This window comes from Penicillium angulare (assembly GCF_028827245.1).
Source record: "Penicillium angulare strain IBT 27051 chromosome Unknown utg000011l_segment0_segment0, whole genome shotgun sequence".
Taxonomy (NCBI): Eukaryota; Fungi; Ascomycota; class Eurotiomycetes; order Eurotiales; family Aspergillaceae; genus Penicillium; species Penicillium angulare.
In genome coordinates, this window is record NW_026623170.1 from 347,012 (window position 1) to 367,186 (window position 20,175).

A 20,175-nucleotide genomic window follows, 5' to 3' on the forward strand; every position below is an offset into this window, starting at 1 on the left:
GGAAGAAGTATTCTATATATTATAATAGTATATAAAAGGATACTAATAAAAGATAGTCCCTTTATTATTATAATCCTAAAGATTAAGTCATAAAGTCTATAAAAAAAGAAGGGGATAAAGTAGAGATTTATATTAGATATATAAGGCTTATTAAGCACTAGCTAAGAATATAAAAGAAAGTATAATTAAATTAAATATAGAAAAATACTAAGAATCATCCTTAAAAAAAGGTTATAAATATTATAAAGTAGTATAAAATAGTATAAAATAGTATAGATTATACTAAGATATCCTTATAGGGCTAGCTATAGTAAATAGATTATTTACTAATAGCCTTCTTTAAAAGAGTTATTAGAGATCTAGGTAATATATTAAATAAAAGTTTATTATTAAAGGTATTATAGACGGAAAGTTTAGGCTTATTATAAATAATATCTCTAAACTCTTTAAGTTCTTCTTTAAGAATAGATTTCTTCTTGTAATAATTATCCCTCTTTATAGATAGGATAACTACTTAAGATATAGCCTTAACTATATTAAGTATAAAAGGATTCCCCTCTGACTTAGCTTTACTCTTATTAGGATTAAGAATATAGTGTTTTATTAGAACTATTACTATCTATATATAATTATAGGCTAGTTAAGACTCTATAAGAGAAAACTAATTATATACTATTAGTATTAGCTTAAACTTACTAGTTTTAATATAGTAATAGATATCACAGTTATCTAGTAGAGAAAAGTACTAGTCTATTAGATAGACTAGTCTATTAGGACGCTTAATATCGGTAGTATAAGTAGGTCCTTTTAGATTAGGAGAGGAAGAAGAAGCTATAAGAAAAGGAGATTAGATCTTCTAAGTCTTTTTTATAGAAGATAGGACTAACTTAGTATAAATAGAAGCCTCTAGAGTAGAAGAAGTAGGAATAGTTATATATAGCTTCTTAGAGGTAGGAGATATAGTCTCTCTAGAAGAAGATATAGAAGTAGTGGAATAATACTTCTATAGTATAATAATAGGAGGAGATACTTCCTTATTCCCTATATTATTATCTTCTGTAGTAGGATCCTTGACTAGATATTATAAGATATAATAATAGGAGGTTAGATAAATAGCTTATATAAAGTAAATAAGGTTTTTAGAAGGGTATTGTCGGAAGGAGTATCTACTAGTAGTATTTCTATATATACATAAAGCGTAGGAACCACTGAATATAACCTCTTTGTTATCTAGAACTGTGACTATATATAAAAGGAAAGGCCTATGACCTGCTAAATAATATATATAGGATATCAAGATAGCTATCCTAATTTGCTAGATAATATATATATGCCTTTGTCCTTTTAAATTTATCTTCACGTTGTTTATATCTTATTAGTCTATGTTATGTGTGACTAGTGCGGCAATAAGGGTAAGATCGGACGTGGATTAGAAGTTAAGAAGGAATGTATTTCTATATATGTTAATACCTTTACTATGAATAATAGCTTTTGTGAACTAAGGTCTGACGCCAAAGTTCTTTAGTATAATAGTACCTATATTAGGGGGAGGAATGTCTAATATTTCTATAAGAAACAATGTGTTAGCTTATATTCGATTTAGTTAATATTATAAGAATCTAGAATTATACCTACTGGATGAGAAGAGATGCAATAAGGTGTTCAAGAAGAGAAGTACAGGAGAAAAAGTATATAAAGGAAGAGAGAGTGTGATATAACAATATGTAAGAAGGATAGTAAATAATATAAAGATGGTGTTAGTAAGCTTTAGTAAATAAATAGAATCATACTACTAGAGAGAAAGACAATATAATGATAATGGTGATACTAATTGCTAAGCTATGATAGGAGGTTAAAGAGAAAGAGGGCTCACGGCTGGAGGAGGGGTTAATACTTTATATAGGCCCCTTATAAATAGGAAGCTCTATAAAGCTAAGTAAGAGGCCTTAGGCTAATATAGGTGTTTGTATAGCCGGAAGGGGTAATCATAATACTATTTGGTAAATATTGTATAACCTATGATCATAGTCTCTCTCTCTATACTATTTACTATGTTATTGTTAAAACTATCTAGAAAACGACCGATAGGCTATTATCGAGCCTGAGGCTATTGATTTATGTGCTAGAAGGGTAATTTAAGAGGTTCTACTACCTTAACACCCCTAGGATACTACTATTATATAACGATCCTCGATGTTGTTAGTATTCCCTTATATAATATACACTATACAATAAGACTGTCTGCTATATAGCTGGATATATTATTATATACTATCGTACAAGATGCTTCATGAGTAGCCAAAAAAGCGAGTAATATGGTGCTCTCGAAAAGGCGAATCGTGAACATTCGTGATCCTCTATATGTATGATTATACCACAGGTGTTTTATATACTGTTGCTCTATGCGAACACTCAAGATCGAGACGATCTCGGTTAAGTAGGGGAGGATAAGATAAATTTATCTAATTCTCCCTGTATATTTTATATGTTACGATCTGTTACGTTCGTTTATGTATGGCAATATCTATGTCTATGTCTATTGCCATCTATCTACAGTTATCTGATCGTATGTGATCAGATATATCTGTTTGCTATGTTTGTTTACCGGTGTATGTATATTAACTGTTGTTTCCCCTAACTTAGCAATACATGCCCGTTCGCACCCAAAGATCTTAATAGATTAAGATAGGATAACCTAATCTACTAATAGTAAAGAGAATTAACTTTAAGAAGAAAATATTCCTATTTAAGGAGCCTATACTATAATAAGAATAAAAGAATATAAGATCTACTAATCTAGAGTATTAGAAGATATATAAAGCCTTAGAAAAGGGAGATTAGTGAATTACTATTAAAGTGAATATAAAAATAAGCCTATTAGAGTACTATCTAGATAAATAAGAACTATTTTGTTTTAGGTAGTAAATATAGATCCTAAATAATAAGATACTATATATAGGGATTATATAGAAGATCCATAACTCTTATATTATAATATATCCTGGTTAAGATACTATCTATATAATACTATTATAGAGATTCTTCTAGCTAGGAGTAGTAAGAGATATATAATACTTCTTATAAAACTATATAGTTTGCGGCTATAGTATTATATAGTACAATATAAAGTATAGACTACTAAAACTACTACTAATTTTATAGTAAATATAGGTAGAATTATCTATAGATTTTATTATAGAACTATCCCTAATAGTATATATAAATATAATAAATTTAATAGTAATCATAGACTAGCTTATAAAGAGTATAATTCTTATAAGTATAATAGAGATAACTATTAAAAGAGTAGTAGATATATTCTTTATTTACTTTTATATATACTATAGGCTACTATAAGCGGTTATAAGTAATTATAGATCCTAATTTATAGGTATATTCTAGCGAATAGTATATAAGAAGCTATTAATTTAATATTAACTATTAACTACTTTCTATCTATAATCTAATAGTACTATAGAGTATATAAACTAAGAAGTTAAATAAATCTTATATATATTTATAATCTATATATAGAGTAATTAGGATATATTACTTCCTATTGTTACTATAGTGATTAATAATCATAATACTAATATAATAGGACTATCCCCTTTCTTCTTTATATATAGTTACTATATTAACCCTATTAAAATAAAAGAGATAAAAGAACCTTATAAAACCTATATATAACTAAGAATTATAAGTAAAATATTTATAAATTAACTATAAGAAGCTACTAATTAGATCTAAATTATAATTACTTTTATATAAGCTCTATAGAAAAAGTAATTAAATAAGTAACAATAGGCTATATTAGTCTATAAGAAAGATGATTAGGTATGGCTAAATTTATAGAATATATATATATAATAATAATTAAAGAAGCTAGACTAGCTATATACTTAATATTGAGTTTTAGATATTTCTATATCTTATATAGTACAATTAGAGGTATCTATTAGTATCTACTTAGTATTCTATATAGAGCTAGTTAGATCTATTACTTTAGATCTATTTCTATTATAGATTATAGATAATTTATATCCCCTACTAATATTAGTTAATAAGGAACTTAAGTATAAAGTGGAAAAGATAATAGATATAAGATATAAAAAAGTTAATTAAGGATATTATAATGAAGCCCTAGTAAAATAGATAGATTAGGTAGAATAGATCTAGTAGAGTCTTAGTAATATTTAAGATTACTCTATATTAGATACTTTTAAAAGATAATTTAGCCCTATTTTAACTTTATTATAGGCTTAAAGATAACTGAATATAACTATAATATATATAAGAAGAACTATCCTAAAGGGAGAATACTATTATAGACTAATATCTAGTATAAGGTTATATAGTATATATAACTATAATAACCTAATATATAGAATACCTACTTAGTAATTCTCTCTTTAAGCTTTTTATATATAGTACATAGCCTAGCTCAATTAAACATAAATTCTACTTTAGCCCTTCACATTAGAGTTCTATACCTTAAATATATCCTAGAACACTAGTAATTTAGAAGGGATTCAGTCTTAACTTACTATTAATTTATCTTCTTCTTCTTCTAGGAGAAGCTAGACTCTTTCTAGGGTTTTAATGACTATAAAGATATAGATTTAGTTCCTATATACTTTTATAAACTAGTAAAACTTTAATTATTCTATTGTTTTTTTATTATATTTAAACTATTATTATTTCTACTATAGGGCTAATATAATTTATATTTCTTAGATAGTTATATTTAATAGTAATACTAGTAATCCTAATAGATAAAGATCTCTATTAACTATAATATAGAGATATAAAAACTTTTATTTAGTTCCTTAAGAGTTATATATAGTAATTAGAATAGTCTATATATTATAGATAGGGCTTTCTTATTAGCTTACTACTTCTAGAATAAGGATATTATACTTAATTTAATTAAAATAGTATTTCTAAATAAATTTATAACTAATAAGATCTATCTCTATATAGATATTAATATCTATATATATCTTAATATTATTTCAGATATAAATCAGGATATAAAAATAAACAACTATTTTTACTTAAGGCTAGGAGTCAGAATTTATAGGAGTTAATTTAACCCTAATACTTTTCTTAAGTCTCTTAACTAAGTATTATTATAATAATATTAGGATCTTAAATAAGCTTCTTAATCTTTACTCCTAGGGCTTATAGTAGTAGATAATATTTATTTACTTAGTAACCTAGTTTATTATAATTAAAATAATTATTTAAAAGGGTTCTAGTAGATAAATTAGATAAATTAGATAGATTAGTCCCTTTAATAGATATATTATTTAGATTATTCTTATTCTAAGAGAGAAACAATTAGGATTTATCTCTAAATCAAAAGGGATTTAGATATAACTTAGAGTTATTATAATTTAGATTAGATCTAGGACTATAAGGATTCTTTAAGTATAGATTTCTAGGACCTTTTTAATCTTATTCTATACTATTAGACTAGTTTAGGAATAAGTTATTAGATTATAGATATTTTAAGCTTAAATTTAAATTGTTAATAAATAGATTATATTTATATATCTTTACTTTTATAAATTCCTAGGTACTCTATATTTCTTTTACTTATTATACTTAAGTCTTAGGAGAAACCTTTATATATTAATAAATATATAGTATTAACTATAGCTATAGTTTTAATATATAGTAGTATATTTACTTATCCTAAGAGATCTAAGAAAGATAATATTCTAAATCTATAAGATAATAGTAAAAGACCTTTAGTTCTTTATTAGTTTATTAGTAATAATACTTTATCTTATTACTAACTTCTCTAATAAAGGTATTTTTATTATATATTAAGATAAAAGTCTATTTCTTAAAGTATTCCTAGTTATTAAAATAATAATTATTATTATCTTTAAGATATCTCTTCTCTATAGTCTAGTTATTTTTATAATTAGAGTTAAGATATTTAACTTCTATAAAGATCTTTATCTCTTTATTCTTGTAGACCCTAAGGTTATTTTAAAAGATATATTTAAGCTATAAAAGCTTTTACTTATTCTTAAAGATTAAACAATTTCTTAAACTTATTGATCTTAAAACTCTCTATTTTCTTATATATTTTAACCTTAGTTTCTCTATAAGCTATAGATAGATTATCTAAGAAAGCCCTAGTTTTAATTCTAGAGACTTAAGTAGAGAGCTCTTTAAGATAAGTATAAATTATAAGGAACTCTTCTAAATATTCTAGTTTATATCTTTTCTCTTCTAGGGTATTTATAGTAATACTTCTAGATCTATTAATACTTTTAGTTATAAGATTATTAATAATTTCCCTAATCTAGTCTAGACTAGATTTAACTAGGTTTATATACTAATCTAGGACTAATTTAATCTTAGGTTATCTAATAATAAAAGAAAAAGATATAGTAAGCTTAGATTAAGTACTATTATAAGAGGATATAGGGTTTTAGTATATAGAGGATATTATTATTAATCCTTAGATAATTAAGAGAGAAGAATTAAAATTATAATAGTTACTAAGTTATTAGGCTAGAGACCTATAACTAGATAAAGATATTAGATAGTAGAGATTAAATAGAATAGTTAATATACAGAACTGATTCTTATAGAATAAGAATTATAGCTATTATTTATATATTTTAATATTATTAGAGCTTACTAGGGCTTAGGGTAGTCATACATTAGTAGGTATATTATAATAGATTCGCCCGCAGAGCGGCTATAAATCATACCCGAATCGTACCCAAAGGGATTCAGGAATCCCGTAATATATCCTATTTATACCTAAAAAGAATAGAGGGCTATAGCTCTATATTAATTATTAAGATCTAAATAAGATTTTGGTTAAAAATCAGTATCTCCTATCCCTTATTTTAGAGATTCTTAACTACCTTTCTAGGGCTTAATTCCTTAGTAAAATCAATATATAAGATATATACTATCGAATTTATATTTAAGAAGAAGAAGAATAGAAAATAGCTTTTTATATAAGATATAGTTATTTTAAATATATAGTTATACTATTTAGTCTTATTAATATACCTATAATATTTTAAAACTATATCTATACTATACTTTATAGCCTTCTTAATATTATTTATATTATATATTTAGATAATATTCTTATCTTCTCTAGGATCTATAAAGAATATATAGAATACCTTTATCTTATATTTAAAAGGTTAAGGGAAGTATAGTTATTTATAAAAGCCTCTAAATATTAATTCTATAAGAAATAAGTTAAATTTCTTAGTTTTATTATTAGTTAAAATAGTATCTCTATAAACCTAGAATAGATTTAAACTATCTAGAAATAGAAGTAGTCTATATCCTATAGAAAGATTTAAGTCTTCCTAAGATTTTATAACTTCTATTAAAGATTTATTAAAAATTACTTTTTAATTATATTACTACTTATAAAGCTTTTTAAGAGAAGTAAAAATAAGTAAAAACTAAGGAATATTAAGCTAAACGACTACAAATTGAAAGTATTTTAGAATCTTATTAATATCTTTTTAACTATATCTTTTTTATAATACTTTAACCTAAAGAGATCTATATAGTTTAAAACTAATACTTTAGGTTTTAGAATAGATAGAATCCTTTTATAACTAGATAATTAAGAGATATAGTATCTTATTACTTTCTAGTTAAAGAAATTCTTACCTATAGAATAGAATTATACAATACTAGATTAAGAGCTATTTATAATTATTTACTTATTTAAATATTAGTATTAATATCTTAAAGAAAGCTAATATTAGATTAAAGTTCTAATAGATTACTATAATCTAAAGTTATTTATAGATTAACCTAAGATTAATAAAAGATAAATATATTAGTATCTTTCCCTAACTCTATTCAATTTTATAATATATTACTATTTAAGAAAGACTAATCCTATAGATAGATTATCTTATACCCTAGAAGAAGAGAAGCCTCTATCTATAAAGAAGATATTAGAACTAATTTATAAGAGAATTATAGTTAAATTATTTATAAAAATATAGTAGTTTACTACTAATATAATACTATTTAGAGAGGAAAGTAGAGAGAAATAAAGATTAATAATTATAACTATATTAGCTTATAGAAGTCTATTACTATTCCTCTTCTTAACTATAAATAGCTTAGCTAATAACCTAGAGTTAAAGCTAAACTAGATTTAAAATAATACTACTATTCCTATAGATTAAAAGGATCTAGAGAAGACTATAAATAAGTCTAATAAAGTTAATTATTTAGATCTAAAGGATAATAAAGAAGTTTTCTTAAGTTAAAACTATAATATAACTAAGTTTTTCCTAAATTAAGATTATAATATAATATATTATAAGGTTTTAAGTTACTTTTAATTTATATTCCTTTAAATAGTAGCTACTATAATTATAAATAAAAATCTATTTATAAATAAATCCCTAAAGAAACTAAAATTATTAATTAAAAAACTCTAAAATAAGGATAAAATAGTCTAAAAAAGAATTAATATAACTTAGAAAAATGTTTTATAAGGAAAATATTAAAATATTAACTCTAAAAAACTTTTATATCTAAAGGATATCTTTATATTTCTATTACTAAAAACCTAAGGTAAAAACTAATTAAACTCTATTATAATAAGTAACTTATAGGATATTTTAAAAGAATATATATAGAAAAATTTCTAAAAAGGAAATTCTATTAGGAATATTTACTAAAAAATATATAAGAATATATTAAAATATATCTAATATATTAAGAAGTTAAAGTATTTAAGTATTATTTCTATAAAGAACTTTAATCCCTTTTTATATCTTATAGATTATTTATAAAACTAAGTATAGACTTTATTATAAGACTTCTAATTATAATCTTTAAAGGAAGAAAATATAATATAATCCTAGTAATTATCTACTAACTTATAAAATTCTTTTAATTTTTTTCTATATTAATAATAATATTTATAGAAGATCTTACTAAACTTTTTTTTAATTAAATTAAACTTAAATATAGAAATCCTAAGAGAATTATCTTTAATTAAGAACCTATTTTTATAAATAAGTTTTAATTATAACTCTATTATTATTCTAAGATTAAACTATAGTTCTTTATTATATTTTACTTCTAAACCAATAGATAAATAAAAAGACTTAACTAGGTTTTAGAAGATTATCTTAAGTATTTTATTAATAAAGAATAATTAAACTAAGCTTAACTCTTTAAAATAATATAATTTATATATAATAATACTATTAATATATTAACTAACAAAACCTTTTTTTATATACTATTTAGATATAATCTTAATTTCTAAATCTAAACTCTTAATAAAATACTTAAAAAAGAGACCCCTAATACTAAAGAATAAGTAAATTACCTCTAGAATATCTATAAAAAGACTATAAATAAGCTTTAAATTATATAGGAAATATAATAGAGATCCTATAATAAAAATTATAAGCTAAAAAACTTTAAAGTAGAAATCCTTATATTCCTTTTAATAAAGAACCTCTATTTTAAAGCTAAAGAAAAAAAACTATCCTTCTATTAAATTAAGCCCTTCTATATCCTTATAAAAATTAATACCTAGACCTATTATATTATATTACTAGAAAAATACTTAAGATTATATAATATCTTCTCTATCTCTCTTCTTAAACCATAGAATAGCTAAAATAATAATAATTTATAAATACTAATACTAGAACTTAAAGATAAAGAAGAATAGGAAGTTAAAGAGATTTAAAATAAAAAAGCTTTTAATAGAGTACTATATTACTATATAAAATAGATAGAATAACCCTTAGAATATAATTAATAGGAATTAGTAGAACACTTAGAAAATATAAGAGATATAATAACTTTATTTAAAAAAAACTAAGCTTACAAAATAATATCCTAATAATACTAAAAACCCCTTGAAACCCCTTTAAATTACCTTTAAATCAATACTAGATAAAGAAAAGCTATACTAGATAAGGCTACTTAATTAAAAAAAAGAAAAAATAAATAAGATAAAAATAATAAATTACTATAGAATTCTATACTAAGCTATAAATATCTTAATATTAATAACTATTACTATTATAACTAAAGTTAAAGTAATCTTAATTAAAGTTATATTATACTAATACCCTACTACAATCTCTATAAAAAAGGATTAAATACTACTTTACTAGAGAGTAAAACTAATATTACTAATCTATAGATATAAAAGATTATTAGAATAGTAAAAAGACTAAATAAAAGATAAACTAGTCTTAATATTTAACTTCTTCTATTATTTAGTAATAAATATAGTATATATCCCTATAGCTTAGTCTATATTCTATAAATCAAAATAAAGCTTATAACTAGAAAGATAAATAGAGATTATCTTTTAAAAAGATACTAGGAGATAAGTAGATCTCCCTATAGCTATAGTCTTACTTTTTTTATTCTAAGTAGATATAGTACTACTAATAACTACTATAGTAGTATTACTATTTTAAACTTTATATACTTAGTTAAAGATTAACTAAAGCTAATATAAATTACTATAAATTCTATAAGATATCTAAAATAAATTAATACTAAATTAAATATAACTTAGAGAAGAACCTTATCTAAAAACAATTTTTGCTATACTCTTTATATAAAACATAAGTAATTAAGTTTATATAATCCTAGTTATAATAGATCTTAGGAATAGTATCCTTAAGAGAGTAAAAAGCTATTTTAGTAATATATCTAATATAGAATATAAAGAAAGGGTAAATAATTTGATTATAAAGAGGATATAAGCTAGTAGAAATACTAGTAATACTCCTATTACTTCTATTAATCCTATTATCTCTATTACTATTACTATTATCTCTACCTCTAGCCTAATCTTTATCTCTAGTTATATAATAACTACTATAGTAAGAAGAATTACTAAAAATACTAGAAGTAGCAGCCTTAGATATATTAAAACAAAATAAGATAAAAATAAAGAGTAAGAAGATAGAGAGTTAAGAATTAAGAGCTAAGAAAAGAAAAAAGATAAGAGTTAAAAAGATAGGAGAGAAGCTCTTATCTTAAAGATATTAAAAAACCTATATTACTTTATTTATATTTATATATAAAGATATCTAAGATAGTATTAGTCCTAGAATCTTTATTTAATATAATACTACTAGATATAAATTACCTAATTAAATATAAGTTATATAGATAGTTAAGTTAACTATTATTAAAAGGGGAGGATAAATTATTATAGGATTCTTAAATCCCTTTAGATATAATTTAAATATAATTTATAACTACTCTATAGACAAATCTATTATAATATACCTACTAATATATAACTACCCTAAGTCCTAGTAAGCTCTAGCAATATTAAAATATATAAACAATAGCTACGATTCTTATCCTATAAGAATCAGTTCTATATATCAACTATTCTATTTGATCTCTACTATCCGATATCCTTACCTAGTCATAGGTCTCTAGCCTAACAACTTAGTAACTATTATACTTAATCTATATTCTTCTTATATTAATTAGTCTAATTATATAGTTTATATAGTTCTAATACCTTATTTATTCTCTATTTCTTATAAATATATTAATATATCCTTTTCTTATTAAATATTAGTTATTAATATCTTATAGCTAAAGATCTTTTAATATTATACTATCCTTTTACTAGGAAATAATATATATAAATACTTATTCTTATTAATAGTTATAAATATCTAGGTTAAAGTATATAACCTAGGTAATTTAGTCCTAATTTAAGACTACTTTATCTAAGATCTATATAGATATTCTAATATATAGAAGATTAAATAACTAAACTAATATTTTATTTATAGTTATATAATAATAATATCTACTATTAACTAGGACTTATATAAATTAGATTTTATTTACTTTAGTATTAACTAGAAATAGTAATATTTCTTATTTTAGTAGTTTTTTAACTTCTTTTTACTTTTATTTATAACTTAGAATTAGAATTACTTTTTTTCTAAATCTTTACTTAAGAAAAGTATATTCTTAAAAACTAATATACTTTACTTATAATTAGTTATATATCTAGCTTTCTTATCTTTAATCCTATAGAAATATCTCTCTTTTAGTTCTTAGTATTATGTAATTAATAAGAAATACTTTATAATAAAGTAGCCTTATTTACTATAATAAAGATATCTTCTTTTTTTCTATTATCTCTCTATCTCTTTATAATTAATCTATTTTACTTATCTATTTATTTTAGGCTCTAATTAATAGTATTTTATATAGAATTTAGCTTAATTAACTATAGTAGTTAGGATCTAATCTATTAAGTCCTAATACTATTAGATATATATATAATATAATCTTTCTAAAGTATTAATACTACTATAAAGTAGATGACGGCAGAAAGACTGCCATTTCTGGCCGCAAGTGACGCCGTTTTTGGCCGTCCATCTGCCACACTTAATGCCACCCGCCACCCGCTTCAGACACGCACCATTCCGTTGCGGCCGCTGCGGGCACGGCCCAGTCCTGGTTCGCACCGCAGTCGTCGCAAACACCCTTGGACTGTGGACCCACCACCTTTCGTTAGGCCAACTTGTTTCTCAGCTCCCAGGAACCCTTCAGGGCTCAGTCTACTGAGGCGCCAAAAATGGCTTCTTGGACAATTATTCCCGTTAAAAGGCGGCGCCTTCTGCCCCTCAACCTCTTGTTCCAATCCTACCCACCTTTGTCAAACCTTTCACGATAATATTGCTTCCCATCGTTTGCTCTGCAAAGTCTCGATAAATCTGTATTGATCGACTCAAAACCTTTGATGACTTGAATTGGGACTAGCTAAGCCGCGATAGCCCTTCGTCCATCTCATCATGGCCCCTCGCCCTCGGAGGTCCCATAGTCCATCTTCCAGCGAGAGCGAGTTTTCCGATCAAGAAAGTCTCGAGGACACTCGATCCGACACTGATCTGACAGACTTCGAAGACGATGCAGATCAACCAGGCAATGCCAATGATGCAGCCTTACTCTTTGCCGACAATGAGCACTCACCCAAGTACTACATCCGACAACTCAAGGACTTTGACGAGACGATCTACACTCAGGAGGATTACGGAAAAGGCACTATAGCCCTCCTCGACCGCATTGAGGAAAAATAGACCCAGTAGGCTATATATTCGATTTCTCTCTTTGCTTGAGACTCGTTTGACTCATGATTTCATAACCAAGATTCTGTTGCTTCATTCGAAAGGACCCAAACGAGGAGTATCGCCGTATATCGATCCCAATTCTGTATAGCTTCCTCGAATAGGCCCTCAATCTACGACGCGGGAAGAATGGGCGGAGGCTTCCAGGCATCAAGTATAAAAGCTCCTTGGATACATTCTAGAAAGTATTCCGGCTCGTCTACAAAAGGTCTACTTCCAACAAAATTGGGAATCAGATGAACAGGAGAATGCATCGGGTATGCACTTTTTCTTTAATTGCTGCTTATATTTACAGCCCTTCCAAGACTGACCCTATTTGAAACCTAGGTGATTCGCCAATTAGCAAAAAAGTATAAGTTGTCAATCAAAGGACGAGACAAGCCTCCCATGGATATAGAAGATTTAGCAAAGGTCGTTGAGACCACTATGAGCACAACCCAGAAGAAGTTTAGTCATGGTCGCCACCGCATTGAGCTTGGACTTTTCTTGCAGCTCACAGGCCTTACAACAAACCGCCCTCAGGCCATTCTCAATCTACGATATCGTCACATACAAGTCAGTCTTTTGCGTGATCCACAGGGTGGTCCACACCGAATTGTCATCGAGTTCACCTTTAAATTCACCAAAGAGTGGTTGGGTGCTAAAGACTCGTAAGTAGGTTGCAATACTATTATTTCCCCTCGTTCTAACACACTTTTAGAAACACATATATTTTGCCTAAGATCATTTTTGATCCTTCTTTAGTCCTGAGTCCACACGTATTCCTGCTAGGCCTTCTTTTTACAGACCATGCATTTGATCGGGTTGATGGTGAAGAAGTTCTTGTCTCTGCAAGCCAACTTCCTCGACTCCGAATTCGTGACCAGTGCAACGAGTTACGACTACAGCTTGACCCCAGGACGGATGACGTGCCGGTTTTCCGGATATCCGAACGAACATTAAACGGGATCGGCATCTCCCCCAGTAAAGCTCTCCCTTATTCAACTATAGAGCCATAGGTCAAGAAAATGGGCGTTATTACCGGGATCAGGCAGGTCACTCGCCCATATAGCTTACAATATGGGGCAGGATCGGCGTTAGACAGTAGTGGTAAGTATCTTAATGAATTAGTGGATTCACAGAGCTAATTATATACAAGGTTCCGTCAGTGATTCTCTACGAAACTTGGTTATGCACCATGCTGATACACACACTTTCTTAAAATTCTACCTTAGTCGAAGGATCTCCAAAAATTTGCCCGCGATAATTCGCGGCCTCGATCCAGAAGAAGATATCATACGTGCGGCTTACCGGATAAGCCATACTATCGATCCAGATCGCCCACAGTGGTTGACAACCGAGCAATCCACATCTATCAACCGACTTCCAGAGATCGAGGCTTTGATAAATCAGCAGGACAAGATCAGCCGCTCCCTCGAGCGCCCGCTATCAAAGCATAAAGGAACACTAACATATAAAAATTACAGAAAACTCAACCGGGAATTAACAGGGGCCAAGAAGCGTACGCAGGACGCTCTCCTCTTACAAACACAGAACAAATACGATAGAGAGCAGCCTATACTAGAGATAAAGCGCCAACTTTCCGGAATTGAGCCGGTTAAATCCATAAGGAAACCTTTGGAATGCTCTACTGAAGTCCCAGCCTTACAGCAACGCCTCATAAAGAGCCTTCTCACTTTACCTCGGGCGACTTTAGAAGAGGAGATGGCTCGGAGGACAGAAGCTATTGATGCCGTGGCTAATTATTATCATTTTGAGGAGGGGGACACCTGTCGCTTGCCACGAAACAAACGTATAGAAGACAGAAAGTCCGAGAGTCAAACTTTTGACGAACAAAGCCTAGAGAGCAAGAGCGAGGGAGATGTCTCTCAACCCGAAATCTATCCACCTGAAACACCCTTTGAATCTGCGTTTCGATCCGTCATGAAGGATCACCGACCTCTATTCTACTTTATATGCTTGGGTCAACAAGGGTTAGATATCACGAGGCGCGTTCAGAAATTCCACTCACATGCCGATGTGACAAAACATATTAAGCGGAAACATTTGAAAAAGCTCGTTTCAAACACAGTCGTAACATGCAATGTTTGTGATGAGAAGTTTTCCGAGCCCATATATTTTCAGCGACACGCATTTAATCTTCACAGGACTTTGACAGGTCCTTTAGTTCAGCTAAACAACTGCGCTGCTACGTGAGTACCTGGCGCTTGATTGGTCACTCAGCATGATAATAGATGGGTTAAGAGGGCCCTATTTATGGCATTTTCTAGACTAAATACATAGACCTCGATGAATTTTCCATTCAGAAACAGCCAACACGCTGAAATTGATCAATTGAAGCATATTATAATTCCATATTCATTACCTGCTTTCCATGGTTCTTCCAAAATTTAATAAAGACCCCCATTGTTAATTGACACGTATCGATAAAAGTGAACTAGGTGCATATTTTAATCATCTTTTTTCCCTTGCTTTCGTAATAGTAAATCAAAGTAATCAAATGGAGGCATAGGCGCATATCTAGACTTCATTGAATCGGGACATTCATTGGGACTGCTGTGGCTTATGGAAGAGCCCACCTCATAGATTTCCCTGTTTCCATCGCCGTAGTCATGAAACACAGACCATGTTTTTCGCACATTTTCTTTTTTAACCAATGCACCTGCCTCTGAAAAGGAGCTATGCTGTGATGAACCATGCTTTTTGATAGAAGACCCAGAAATATTGGTTGGTGTTCTTGGTAGATTTGGCAAAAAGGCCTTTCTTGATGTTGTGGAAGATGTCTTTTTTGATGATGGGGTGGATGTGCGAGATGAAGAGTCCAGAATATCTTCATCTATTACACTACTAGCCTCAGAAATGGGGCTTTGTTTGATCCGATTTATAGTGACGACCATCAATCTTGTATTCACGACCAAATTTGGCTGGGTGCTGGTAGCAGGGAATTCACTCAGTTTCTTAGACAATCGTCGTAGACATCTCTCTTGACGATTAATCGTCCGCTTGAGCTGTTTTCTAGAGCATAGTTAGACTGTATCACTCTTTATTCGTTGCGAAATTACTGGTCTCACATTTGCATCTTGAGAGATTTCATTTCGTTTTTTGAGACAGACGGACTCTTCATGTCTCTCAAGCAAAGATCCAGAATAAGTAGACAGTTAAAGGCTGTCAACGTTATTTTGACACTGACTAGCGTGAGAAGCGGAAGCTGGACTTCATCCTTCATCCAGTGCCACCGAAGCTTAGCGATAATTTGGTCAAATCGACCAGCATTGCTGTGTTCCCTTAAAGGCTCAAGCCTCAGGAAAATTTCGCCAATTTGTCCAAACGCGAAAGTTGCTTGGGAATTGAGAGTCTCTTCCAGCTGTTGCTGGCGAGCGAGCTTCATCACCTTGTTGTCCAGAGGGCGACTGATATGGCTAAATATCCCGAACAGGCTCTGGCAAGAGGACACCTCATCTGCGAGAAGATTGAGCTCTTGCTTGGCGATTCGAAAGTTATGTTTGAGGCGGTGCAATCGTTTACCACACTTCTCTAGTTGGTTATAAATCGCGAATATTGATGATACGGCTCCAATAGCTTCCATTGTGAATAATGCCTCCCTTCAGTCAGTACAAAACGCCATAATTATACTTTGAATACCTAAGCTGCGGGGTAATGAGGCTCAATGCTGACACGACACAAGAATCGTGAGAGGATTCAGTGAGCCTATGAGAGTAAAACACGAAGTTCCTACGTGCATAGTGCTGTAGCTTGCATCACATTGTGCCCAGGCGCATATACTGGCTGTGCACACTACGAGCAGATTATCACTCTCCACCCAAACGGCTTATTCACATTGATTGGGAGTCTTGAGGGCTCAAAAATTAGGACTACCTGTGACTCTGTGTTACAGAGAGCCGCTACAAGCCAACTCAATCCCAAATCGCTGCGCTCCTCGAGGCCAGACAATAAGCGCCGAGGCTAATTGGCGATACACGTTCACAAGGGTATGTTTCAAAGCTGTAATTGCTTTTTATGCTAAACCATGGCTCGGTATCTCTACCCCTGCTAGTTCTAGCCGAAAACACAGCGCTTGGGTTCATTGGATGGGGGCGGCTCCCCGTGAACGCGAAGTTGCTCGATCATTTTCAGCAAAGAAACCTGCGCATTATACGCTAATGTGAATATGATTAGGGCCTTTGTGGCTCATTGCTTGACAATACAGTTCGCAATATGTTTGTTTATTTGCTTTTTGGGACGGACAGAGAGAGAGGGGTAATGAGGCTCAATTCTGCGTTGGTAGAGGAACCAACGATAAGAGGGCCCGAGGAGCCTATCAAAGTACAACACAATTTTCTTACATGCATAGTGCTGCAGCTTGGATCACACCATGCCTGTGCGCAACGAACGCAGCCGCTGCATAACACCAACGAAGCAAGGTGTTTACGGTAGTTTTGTTATCACGCCAAGGTGTAAGTAAATTTCCGCGAGTGGCGCATTCCCCAACTAAAATCCGCGGATCGACCCGCCGCGCGACACGTGTCAGCAGAAGAAGGGTGACTAGGTCAGCCAGTAAAAGCGCATATGCCGGCTGTGCGCAATACGCGCACATGATCATTATCCAATTATCCCATTTACGCAATCGCTTTTGAACACTGATGCTCTGGGCTGGTCAGAAAGGGATGCCTGGGATAAAGGGAGCCGCCATTTCCCAAATCGAAATCAACCACCTCGCTACATGAAACCATCAAACAAGCGCCGAGACAGTCCTACAGGGGTTTGTTTAAAGCAAGATTTGCTTTTTATGTTGAACCATGGTTCAGTATCTATACCCCTGCTAGCCGACAACTCAGCGCTTGGATTCATTGGATGGGAATCGCACTCAATCAAGGCGAAGTTCCTCAAACATCTGCGAAAATGCTAGCTTAGTATTTTCATTTATTCTGACTATTATTAGATCACTTTTGGTGTGTTGGTATTCAATATGGTTCGCCGTTTGTTTTCATTTGTTAGGGGAGACGGTTTTACTCTGAATCCCGGGCGCCACAGATGCGATTTGCGGGCTGAGCAAGACGGTCGACGATGCCGTAGTGGAAATAATAAATAGAGCCCAAATAACGAAGGCGCTGCTTGAAAAAAATAGCTTCATCTTGCCATCATCATCAAACTCTCTCCGGTATTTCTATTATTATATTCCCTATGGCATTTCAAAATGTCAGACCCAAACTCTCAGCAGCTTACTTGTTTCCTCGAGAAATGGAAGAACCTCCGGGCTGCTGTCGTCGAAATGGCACCCAACGCACGAGTAATCACTCAAATTGAAGATGTGATCGAAGAAAATGAAACGACTCAGGCGGAGATAAATGAGTTGCATATCCAGCTGCAAAAGTCAGAAAAGGAAGAGGAGAGGCTTAAGTGCTTCATCCAGGAGATCATTGAGCAATTTGAAAAGCGAATTGTTATTGTGCAAGAAAAGCAAAATTCCAGTGTTTTAGCGACGAACGCTTTATTGGCAGAAGCCAAAGAAGAAGTTGCTGATTCTCGCTCGAAATCAAAGGAATCAGAGCAGAGGTGCATATCATTGGAAAGGGAGCTAGAATTACAAATTTGCGAACTTTCTGCAATATCAGATGAGCATCAAAAGCTCATCTCGGATCTTGGCTTCGTGAACTTAGAAGAAGATTTGTAAGTCAAGGCCCTCATTGGAAACGGCCAAGACTCACACTTTCAAAGCTCGGATCGATTGGACCAACTTGCTATGGATTTGCATGATCTTGCGAAGTCAGCACTGCTAGACAATTCTAGGAACACTCTGGGGGAGAACCAGGTATATCATCTCTGTCCAATAGCTATGGAGTGCCCTGCTAACTTTGGCCAAGGACAAAATCTTCAGGCAACTTGTCAGCTCAGGGTTCGTGAACTATGAGAGACCAATACCTATTTCAGATAGTATAGCATCAAAGCATCTCCGCGTTGCCACTTTGAAAGCCCTCATCGCGACGGAATTAGCAGCCAGTGTCTTCCTAGCAATGCCTAGTTACGCCTTTTGGCTCAACCGCGTTTCACCGACTCCAGATTGGGACAAGATGGCCAAAGAAAAGCCAATGCAAGAGGCTGTGATAAGATCGGTGTCGTCGATTGTATACGCCCCGGATGAGCAAGAGCTGGAGGAAACAAGAATTGCCATTATTTCCGATCGTATAACCTCCAAGTTGAAACCGCTTCTTATCGAAATGACATCATTTGAAGAAAGGTTACAGCGATTGCTACGAGAATCATTCTATATATGGAGGGCTGTTCAAAGAAGCAAGCAGCGAGTGGTTGCATTGACCGATGGGCTCGCAAATGTGGACGATCCTGGGTTTGATATTGATGAGGGAGTCTCAATACAGGGAGCGGCTCGGGCTGACAAGTTGGGGTCACCGATAGTTACTTTCCCGACAATTTCAGCGGTCGCTAGCCTAAAGGCTCGCCATACTGGCTATATCCTGCGCGCTTCAAATCCCTTATACATATCTGGAGCTATTGAAGCCGAGCACCAAGTCAAGAGAGTAAGAGGAAGAGGATAGAGAGACGATTGAGCAGGAGTTATGGTACGTATTCGCGGTTGCGTTATGTAACTTAATGTGTTCGTTGGTCATGTCTAATTTTATCATCGTTATTGTGTTTTTGGATGAAATTTGAAGATTGTTATAGTAAAGCAAAGCATGGAAATTAGAGTTTTTTGCATATGAAGTGCTCAAGTTATGATCCGTCTTCAAAAGCGGGGCAACACTTACACATTTGGCATTGCACCCAAATCCTTTATGCTAGCCGCTATATCATTCATTAGAGCATCGGGTAGTCATCTTCGGACTCTAATTTTAGACTGGTACGATGCGGACGATGCGGACGATGCGAAAGTAGTTGCTTTTACCTCTTTTGGTATGTTATCGTTTAATTTGGCTGGCCACATTATCCCTTGGATCTTAAACAAAAACATGGCAAACGGGTTATTGTGACCCATATGTAGATCCGGGATGGA

The 20,175-nt window shown here is 31.1% G+C and overlaps 5 protein-coding genes across 5 annotated transcripts; 4 read left to right on the top strand and 1 right to left on the bottom strand.

The window, feature by feature from the left end:
• Positions 1-12,836: 12,836 nt before the first annotated feature.
• N7478_012310 (uncharacterized protein) lies at positions 12,837-13,121 on the top strand (the record flags this gene model as incomplete). Its single annotated transcript, XM_056928524.1, has 1 exon — positions 12,837-13,121. The coding sequence occupies one exon, from the start codon at positions 12,837-12,839 to the stop codon at positions 13,119-13,121; it is 285 nt and encodes a 94-aa protein (XP_056773082.1).
• A 435-nt stretch (positions 13,122-13,556) lies between these two features.
• N7478_012311 (uncharacterized protein) lies at positions 13,557-14,167 on the top strand (the record flags this gene model as incomplete). Its single annotated transcript, XM_056928525.1, has 2 exons — positions 13,557-13,819; positions 13,870-14,167. The coding sequence occupies 2 exons, from the start codon at positions 13,557-13,559 to the stop codon at positions 14,165-14,167; spliced, it is 561 nt and encodes a 186-aa protein (XP_056773083.1).
• A 9-nt stretch (positions 14,168-14,176) lies between these two features.
• Positions 14,177-15,365, top strand: N7478_012312 (uncharacterized protein; the record flags this gene model as incomplete). The annotated part of the gene is made up of 2 exons (XM_056928526.1): positions 14,177-14,258; positions 14,308-15,365. The coding sequence occupies 2 exons, from the start codon at positions 14,177-14,179 to the stop codon at positions 15,363-15,365; spliced, it is 1,140 nt and encodes a 379-aa protein (XP_056773084.1).
• Positions 15,366-16,236: 871 nt separating this feature from the next.
• Positions 16,237-16,755, bottom strand: N7478_012313 (uncharacterized protein; the record flags this gene model as incomplete). The annotated part of the gene is made up of 1 exon (XM_056928527.1): positions 16,237-16,755. The coding sequence occupies one exon, from the start codon at positions 16,753-16,755 to the stop codon at positions 16,237-16,239; it is 519 nt and encodes a 172-aa protein (XP_056773085.1).
• A 1,608-nt stretch (positions 16,756-18,363) lies between these two features.
• On the top strand, positions 18,364-19,720 carry N7478_012314 (uncharacterized protein; the record flags this gene model as incomplete). The annotated part of the gene is made up of 2 exons (XM_056928528.1): positions 18,364-18,836; positions 19,045-19,720. 2 exons carry the CDS (start codon positions 18,364-18,366, stop codon positions 19,718-19,720), a joined length of 1,149 nt encoding a protein of 382 aa, XP_056773086.1.
• Between the last annotated feature and the right edge of the window lie 455 nt (positions 19,721-20,175).